This window comes from Poecile atricapillus, chromosome 11 (assembly GCF_030490865.1).
Source record: "Poecile atricapillus isolate bPoeAtr1 chromosome 11, bPoeAtr1.hap1, whole genome shotgun sequence".
Classification (NCBI taxonomy): domain Eukaryota; kingdom Metazoa; phylum Chordata; class Aves; order Passeriformes; family Paridae; genus Poecile; species Poecile atricapillus.
In genome coordinates this window covers 13,639,995-13,649,707 of record NC_081259.1, presented here as the reverse complement: position 1 = coordinate 13,649,707, position 9,713 = coordinate 13,639,995, and the positions used below count along the sequence as shown (strand labels likewise).

The 9,713-nt window shown below is 42.7% G+C and overlaps 1 protein-coding gene across 14 annotated transcripts in view; it reads right to left on the bottom strand.

Annotated features, from left to right (window-relative positions):
* Positions 1 to 3,036: 3,036 nt before the first annotated feature.
* Positions 3,037 to 9,713, bottom strand: part of TCF12 (transcription factor 12) — a 159,898-nt gene continuing 153,221 nt past the window's right edge. For all 14 annotated transcript variants that reach the window (XM_058847208.1, XM_058847211.1, XM_058847210.1 and 11 more), the window contains 2 exons: positions 6,672 to 6,825; positions 3,037 to 5,323 (listed from right to left, as the gene is read on the bottom strand). In XM_058847208.1, the coding sequence (XP_058703191.1) occupies positions 6,683 to 6,825 (143 nt within the window). In that variant the 3' untranslated portion in view covers positions 3,037 to 5,323; positions 6,672 to 6,682. The remainder of the gene's footprint in view (positions 5,324 to 6,671; positions 6,826 to 9,713) is intronic.

The window sequence follows — 9,713 nt, the reverse complement described above, 5'->3', positions numbered from 1 at the left end:
TAGCTCAGCCACTGACTTTCTAACACATCTGCCATCCAGGATCAGTCATGGTCAGTATTTTGGGAAAGATTTTTATCTCAGCTGGTATAATTTTATATAAGATGTAAAAAAAAAAAAAAAAAATTAAATCAGGTTCTATTTAACAGATGTTACTAATTGCATCAAACCATTTTAGAAGTCGGGATTAGGAGAGAATTGAAAGGGATTCTGTTTACAGCCCAGATAATTTGCAGTTTCAGAGCCTGGTCTGGACATTTTCTGACTGATACAAACAACCTGAGGTGACTGCAGTGAGCAGCTGAAGTACTGAGCACACACACACAGTGCTTGTGGTAGGAGTTGAGCAGTGTATTTGTATCTTAACCAGGAAATAAACTCTCCCTGTTTTGCCAAGGCATCCAGGTTGACAGAGGGATTAACGTAAGTAAAACAAATGAAGGTTAAACAGCACAAAACAACTCCCAGATGGCACCTGACCTATCTGCTCCGTGGCAGCACAGACCTCAGGGGAAGAGCAGAAATGATGGTAGCAATCTCCTCTTAGCACCATTGTCCTCCAGCCTGGGAGACTTTCACCTCCTCGCACTGGGCAGATGAGCAGCAGGAAGGCAGGAGCTGGGCCCACCTTGCCCCAGGGACTCCTTACCCTACAGTCCAGGATTGGTGAAGCCCAGGGAGCAGGGCACTGGGAACAGGGCACTGGGGACAGGGGACAGGGAGCAGGGCAAGGGGAGCAGGGCACTGGGAGCAGGGCACTGGGAACAGGGCATGGGGAGCAGGGCACTGGGAACAGGGCACTGGGAACAGGGCATGGGGAGCAGGGCATGGGGAGCAGGGCACTGGGAACAGGGCACGGGACAGGGCACTGGGAACAGGGCATGGGGAGCAGGGCACTGGGAACAGGGCACTGGGGACAGGGCACTGGGAACAGGGCATGGGGAGCAGGGCACTGGGAACAGGGCATGGGGAGCAGGGCATGGGGAGCAGGGCACTGGGAATAGGGCACTGGGAACAGGGCATGGGGAGCAGGGCACAGGGAACGGAGCACTGGGAACAGGGCACTGAGGACAGGGCACTGGGAACAGGGCAAGGGGAACAGGGCACTGGGAACAGGGCACTGGGAACAGGGCATGGGGAGCAGGGCACTGGGAACAGGGCACTGGGAGCAGGGCATGGGGAGCAGGGCATGGGGAGCAGGGCATGGGGAGCAGGGCACTGGGAACGGAGCACTGGGAACAGGGCACTGAGGACAGGGCACTGGGAACAGGGCAAGGGGAACAGGGCACTGGGAACAGGGCACTGGGAACAGGGCACGGGGAGCAGGGCACTGGGAATAGGGCACTGGGGACAGGGCACTGGGAACAGGGCAAGGGGAACAGGGCACGGGGAGCAGGGCACTGGGAATAGGGCACTGGGGACAGGGCACTGGGGACAGGGCATGGGGAGCAGGGCACAGGGAACAGAGCACTGGGTGCAGGGCATGGGGAGCAGGGAGCCACAGCCCATGTACAGAGGCAGGAAGGTGCCAGCCTGCTCCTTTGTCCCTGCTGGAGCCCCACTCTCGATACTCTGCCTGGCTTTAAAGTGTTTTAAAGTTTCTTCCTTGTACAGGACATTTTAGTATTTAGTATTTAGTATTTAGTATAGTATCATTTCACTCCACAGGTGAGGGGTATTGGGATACAGAAGGTATTGGTGTCACAAACAAACAGCAAAGTTTACCACCCACTTGTAAGACAAGTCTTGGTTTGACAGATGGTTCCATTTTACTTTTGGTCTGCCATGATTTCCAGATGCTGGGGGAAAATGTTTAATTCTTGGGGAAATGTTAATTAATGAGGAATCCAAAATCTTTTTAGCAGCAACTACTCACTAGCTGGAGGGAAAAAAAATATAAAGTCCATTTTAAGACTTTCCCAATGCTTTAGATTTATAAGAGGGCTTTTCTACAATATTCCAAATATTAATTCTATAAGAACTATATTTAGCAAAGGTATCCCAACATGCATCTCTTATACACACACATAAACACACACACACAAAGATCAAATGGAAAAAAAAGAAGGAAACATAATAAAAAGGTGAAGGACTAGTGATCAGAATGTATATGCAAACAGGACAGCGGAAGTATGGTACAAGGAAGATAAAGATGGACAAACAGCCTGAAAGAAGTGACAAACTTGTGAGTCTGATTCAGAAAAGGGAAGAGGAATATTGATGGATGTTCAAAGGCTGGATTGAGAATTATTACTGGAGTAAAGTTCAAATTGGGAATATGTGCTGGGGAAGGCACTGGGCATCTCTCCCACCACTGCTGCCAAAGCCATTCTGAAAGGCAGCCTGCCATGGCTGGGTCTGAGCTCCCTGCTTTGGCCAGACCATGGCAGAGCTCTGTCTCTCACAATCGCGTGTCTGGATCTGCACGCTGGGCCCTGGAGCTCAGAGCCAGCGGGGCAGTTCTGAGGTTCCCAGGAACAGGCTCGGGAGCGGTGCTGAGCACAGCAGCTGTACTGACACCCCACACTCAGCCATCAGCACTGCACACAGAGAGGAGCTGGATCTGCTTTATCTTTGATGTGCTTCAACTACAGCCCCTATTTCCACCACTATTTCCACAAAGTCTACAGATGCATCAATCAGTTCAGAAGTGACTTGGCACTGAACTTGCCTGCACAAAGGGGCTCAGATCTAAGCCCCTGATCTAACCTGTCTTTAGGACAGGCAAAGGACAGGGAGCTGTACAAGAGGCTGTGCCTGTGGGATCACCTGCTCCTGGTTTGCTGTCTGCCTGTGCAATGCCCTTTCTGCTCTGCAGCAGCAAACGCAGCTCAGGCACTGCTGCTCCTCAGGCACTGGGCATTTCTGGCCTGGCTTCACAGGAGCAGCAACACTTCCTGTGCCTACAACGTGCCCTGCTCCTTGAGAATGTGTCAGGCTTTGTTCTGATAAAGGCACAAGAGAGTTTTGTCACTGTTTTTCAAGTAACACGTTGCCTAGGAGGAGAGAAAAATTTAAAAAACTCACTGATTTACCATGTTAAAAAAAGATGGCACATTTATTGCTACATAAATGTTATATACATAGTGTTTTCTGTTACATTGACAGAAATTTTTTGAACTTCTTGCTGCTGGTTGGAAAGGTTTATCAGCAATACCTTGAAATTTGACACAGGGTACAAATCTGCAATAAACCAACAATGGAAACTGGAGAACAAGATGAGAAGCAATTCATCTCGGACAATTAGCTCTTACAATACTCCATAGGTACTACACGGTATGCTAGAACCCTACTATGGTCTTACAATGCTATTGTAAATTTCTGATATTAATGAACAGGTTATGGTAAATAACCCTACATTTTTACTACCTAATATAGTAAAATAAAGTAAGAAACTTTTTACTGAAAACTTTTTTTGATTTCAAAAATCTAGAAAGAGTAATATTTAGAATTCAAGAAATTTTCTTACAAGATTATTGTATAAAAGACTAGCTACAGTGAAAAATAAGCCAAATGTTTTTTTCTTTCTATTTTATGAAGGAAAGCTTCTGGGCATACTGCAAAGTCTAATATAGCCAAAAAGACAACAAGCTTAGAAGGAAAAAGGCCAGGCAGTGGCACGTGATCACTTTCACACGTCATAAGCAACAAATTCCGTTTAGCTGATAAACATTGAAATGAAGAACAAGGCCACAGATATAATCAGGTGTTATTTGATGATATATGCAAATTAAAGTAATAGAAATGAGTCCACTAATTCCACAAACTGTTTTGTTAGGAACCATCCAAAACATGAGCTTAAATTCATTAGTTTATTTTATCAATCCATCATTTGTTCTTTCAAATTAAATGACTTCATAAAAATTATAGTTTTGTTCCTGTTTCGTGTGTGAACCAATTGCCAGTGATGAAAGATGCACTATATAAACAATAGCTCAGACAACCTTGGCTTAGGAAATTTCCTCCCATGGTCATTGCAGTGGAAGACAGTTTCCATGGAAGTTCAAAGGGATTTTAACCATTTCAACACATCTGTGACAAAGGAATACTTATGGACACTATTCTGGTGGAGAAACATTTAAAGGTTTAATGCTAATATGGCTTGGGACGGGGGTATTTGCATTTGATTCACACTATTTTTTCTCCACTGACAAGCCATACAACATGACATGATAGTTTACGTGTACAGGAAGGAAATACTGGTGACCATTGCTCTTTAAGATTCCATTACGCAATAAGCCCACCTTGCTGGTGGTTATATCATCACACTACCTGCCACGGTGAATTTAGGATTTTACTATTCACCAAAGTTACAGCCTGAAAAAAATCTCCTCTGTATTTTAATGCATTTTGTGCTTACATACAGCTAACACTTTACATGTACTATATGTAGTACTTACTGCTCGGAAAACAAAGCAACTCTAACAAAGTAGATTCTCCCCACCCAATTTACACTTCACATTACAAGCTTTACTATGAAGCCTAGAAGCCTAAAAAGGTTTTGTTTATAATTAGAAAAAAAAAAAATGTTTGAGGAAAGTCTGAGGGAAAATAAAAATCACTTTTTAAATCCAAGAAATGTTATGGTCACAGTATTGCTCCAGCCTGCAGCCTTCATGAGGCCTCTGAGTGGCCTGAGGCACAGAGCTCAGTATGGAAGGGGAACTGTGACCATAACTGTTCAGATTACCAGAGATCAAAAATAACATAAAAAAAGCTATACCAAGGAATAGTTTCCTATTGCATGGAAAACACTAGTCATATGGCAAAAGGAGAGGAAAGGACAACAAAAGACTTTTCCCTTCCTTTTTTAAGACACTAATAGGTATGCTGGGAATGCTACGGGTCGACGGTTGTCACTGCTTTGTTCTCTGAATGTGAACAGCTTTAGTAAATGCTGGCATTCAGTTGAAATTTTATCAGCTTTTAACATGTTAACTTTTCCCTTTATATGTAGACCTTAACAGTTCCATAACAATAAATAAAATTTGTAGTTACAATGCATTTGTCAATTCAGTTTAGGCACAAGGCAACTTCCACAATGAGTGGAGAGATCACAACAGTCTCTGATTGTGCAGAAGCGACACACTGCTTGCAACAGAATGATATGTTCAGAGTATCTCATGGGCTGAAATTCTGTCTGAAGATCTTGTATCTTCACTCCTGATGCAGGTGTTGACCAGTAGCTTTGATCATAAGATTGCATTTGGGTTTCTTGCTTCAAGTGTTTTCTCCTGTCAGGTTTGTGTCTTCATATAATGTTAGTTGTCTGTGTCCTTGTGAAGAAAGGTCACCTTCTGTGTATCCTACCAATAATTCTGGAATTCTGGAAAGAAATTTAGAAGAAAGAAGAAATTTTTAGGAAAGGAATAATTAAAAAGCTTAGTATCAACACTAAAGATCTAATTTAAACTGTATTTGGTGGCATTTTCAGTCATTTAGGTGCAAAAGAAAATCACATTGAGAGACCCTGAAATCCCCTGTTCCAGAGATACCCGTCTTGAACATGATATATTGAAGAGATTACTCTAAAGAACCTTCTGTTGAGCCTCTCTGGATATGGGAGAAAGAATAATCTTGAAAGACCTTCCATTTGTGTCTGACTTTGCTTTCCAAACCAAGCAGGAGACAGTGCCAAGTTCCTGTACAGCCTTTTCTGTCAACGTCACACTTCAGTCACCCACAAAGTTACTGCTATTAAAAAAGCAAAGACACCAAATTTTTGAAAGTGGTTCTTTATATTTGTATGGCAAGAATAGACTCAGTTGGCTGTAAATCAAAAATAATCTGACAATTCCAAAGTAGCAAATTGCTCTTGTATGAAATAATGAAAATTAGAGGAATTCAAAGCATTAAAAACTGTAACGTACACAGCAAGAAAAAACCTCCCGAAACATAAAATATAGTAAAGTTCTTGATTAAAACAAGGGCACTGGATCCAGTTTTTTATTATTTTTGAAAGTGGCAGCAGCTCTACTGGAATACTCACCGTTTTTTTTCTTTTAAAATCAAGGTTTCCCAACTATTTAGAACACCAACCAACAACATGAATAAACCCGAAAGACTGATATTCCTGTAGAGCCTCCCCATTGATGCGTTTAAATGAGACGTTACATACTGGGTTACCTTGCAAAGCTGCAATCATTACTTTTAAATTTAAACTATTTTCACCAATACAGATTGTGACTTGAGACAGTTCCCAGTCTCTGTTGGGCAAATGAGAAGAGTTAGAATGATTGGCCTTGAGCCAGAGAACAAATCTCTCTGGGACGAGGAGTCCCTGAAATTGTATCAGCACTGGGAAACAATACTTAGATTTTTAAATGAATTAATGTGATATTTAGACTATTTAAAGATGTATAGTTCATCTCTATTAAGCTTGGCTTGCTTATCTAGCAAGCTGTTCACTGTTCCTCTGATGCCATGCCAAGAAGGCCACCTGAGCCAAGAGACGTAGCCATTGGCAACAAGGCATGAAAATAAAGAGACTGACGACAATTTATTGGGGTTTTATTATAAACCCAAACAAATCTGCAGCCTTCTGCTTCCGTTGAGAGATGTAAAGGCACAGAGAAGTTTGGTGCTGCTGGCAGCCCAGGCACTACACCCACCATATGCAGGTGTCTCCCCCAGTTCAGCCAACACAAAGCAGCAAGAGCCATCCCCTGACGTACCTGGCTGGTGTTCACATATGACCCATAGGGTTGGTAGTTTCACTCAGGCCAGGGTGGCTTCCTGGGTGTGGTGTTGGTGGCTCTGCCGATACGGCAGAAACTTTTTCTTCTTCCCTTCTCTTAAGGCAGGCTGCTTTAGGGTTTAGGTTTCGTTCTGTAACAGAAAAATCAGAGTTCTTCATATCCCATACGCTGCCACCATGGGCAATATCGATACATGAACCCTGGAGTAAAAATAGCCCTGCAGCTTCCCTCTTCAGCTGCTGACACCCCCTGCTCACCCACAGGTGTCCAAAGCTGCAGACAATCACTACTGAAAGTCCTGCCAGACAGCTCCTAAACTGGTATTTAAAATGAGAACTTTCTGTAATTTACAATATAATAAAATGGAATTTGTCCATTTTGTTGGTAGGCTGAAGTCTTACCAGCCTTGCTGACATCACACTAGTTTTAGCAATGTTGCTGCTTCTTTCTCCCCAGTATTAGCCAGCTGTTGGGGCAGGGGAGGCAGCACACCCTGAATGGATAGTTCTCATCAGCCTCAGCCTGTGGAATCATCTTGCGCCCATCTTGGTTCAATCAAAAGATTGTGATGACAGTCACATACAGCAGGAGCATTATTTTTTTTTCCAGACCCTATTTCCTCTCACATTGAAGTCAATACTTTATAATAACCAGCTGTAGATCAGCTATCAAGGTATTTTCATCAGTGTGTTTCCACTTGCCCACTTAGCTTCAATAGATGCAGATTTGGATCTCGTTTCCAAATAATGACAGTTTCTAAAAGTCAACTGTTTCTGTTCTTCAAAATGGCTTTTCATGAATCAAATACAGAAGATGTAAATCACAGTGGTCCAAAAGACACACAAAGAACATGTAATATATTCCACTGTGGAATTTAATCAACATTTTAAGGTATTTTCTAGCTGTCAGTGCATTCTGTTTTGCAGTTGGAGATGGCAGATACAATTATAACTGCAAGAAGCCTGCCAAAACTGAACAGACAGCACAAGCCCTTCTCTTGCACTGCACAGGCACCCCTCTAGTAACTGCAGTTTACTGACCCCTGTGCATTTTAGCTCATCTGACAGAGACTATTTTGGATGGACTTGATAGTTCTGCTGTCACCAAAGTCATTATCAACAGCCTCCTACTGCATTTCCTTAAGATTGAGCACTCCTAAAGAATCTACTGGAAAAAAAAAACCCCATAACTGCTAACTTTCCTTAATCACAGTTTTCTTTGTCTAACTGTGCCTTGCCTTGAAGTTTTAAAGATTTAATTACGTGGAAACTTTGAAAGGAAGTTAATTTACAGTGCTTTAGGAAATGGAGATAAAACCTCTGGCCTACACTGAGAGCTTAAATCTGAAATGGTTCATTTTGAATAGCACCAATCACAAAATGAGAAGCTTCATTACCAGCAGAGAGAGGAAATTGTTTATGCAATTACATAAAGCACTGTGCAAGCTCCTGTGGGTGTCACACAAAGCTCCGGTCACTCACTCACAGGAACAGCTGCAAAGGGGGACGGGAAAGACAAACGGGAGCCAGGGCCTCTCCCCAGGAGGCCTCGTGCGCTTCCCAGCGCCGGCCCCGGACACACTGAGCACAGGAAGGGAATTCTCCATTTACACTGCCTGTGCAATGGGGCCAGTTTACCTGTTAGCACACTGAAAAAAAAGATTTCTACCACAGACACCAGGGTTGGAAGTCCTCTGACAGAGGCAGAGTGATTTTATTAACATGGAGCTTTTTATGAATTACAGAATCTGTGAGAGCAGGGATATGGACTTGATGCTTTTTAAACACCAAAATCCATGCTTGATTAATGTCCCTCTGACTTCATAATACTCAACCTTATCTTCTAGACCATAACAAGACCTTATTTTCAGACCAAAACAGTGCCTGAGGCCTAAGTTTCTGAGATACTAAACTGGGTTTTACAATGGCCCCAGCTGCCGTCTCATCTGCAGAACAGTTGCTCTGTGGCTTGCAAGAGCTCTGGTTGGAGACAGAGTGTTTCTTTACTGACAACTGGATCAATAAAAGTGCCTGAAAACGCAGCATCTCATCCTTATTGCATGAAATACATAAGTTTGTGTTAACTTAGATATTTAGTCACTTGCATTAAACTTCTAACTGTTGCTTGGATCTTCTGTGCAAAATGCAAGCATCAAATGAGGTACGCAAAATAAAACCTTGTTATCATTCAGTGACATCAATGATTCAAAGATATTGTGCATTGAGCAAATACAACCACTGACCTATCCACATCTCAAGACTTTTCACTTGATGCACTTCCACCAGTGAGACACTAAAGAAGATGGCTGCTAATGAGTCCCAAACAGCAAAACATGAAGACACTCATTTGGGAAGTGCCACCTCCACAGAACGAGACCATTTCTGTTGGAAGGGACTCTCAGCCACCACCCAGTCTGACTCAGGGCTGACCAGAAGTTAGAGCAATGTGCCCCAGAACTTCAACTTGTCTTTGGCAAAAGCAGACAGATTAAAAGTCAACTGTGGCTTCACCAACTCAAAAGAACAATTGAAGAACCAAACATGGTTCCTAGAACCATCTCTCCTTATGAGAATGAATGGCACAAAGCAGTTTTCCTTCTGCACCTACCAGCTGGTCTATTAAAATTTAAAGGAATCAGAGAAAGAAGATTCATGCAAACCCAGTTCTGATTCAATTAGAGTAGAAGCTTCCTCCCTCCCCAGTACATGCTTAATGCAAGAACTTAAGACAACACACATAAATTCACTGCATTTTAATATTTCAATTAGGTGGAGTTCATCCTAAAACAGATCTCTTATTGTTGCTAAAGCTTCACTACTAAACAAGTGCTTGTTACAGTTTAAAGCATGATGTATCAACATGTTAATTGCAGAACTTACCTTGAAAACTTAGGTGAAGAGATGACTACTTGAACCAGAAAAAGAAAGGTCAAATATAGACTTTATACTCACTCTGTTCCTCCAGATTTTAAGTAATTCTTTGCTTTTTCTAAAGAATTTCAGCATCACTACAGAACAG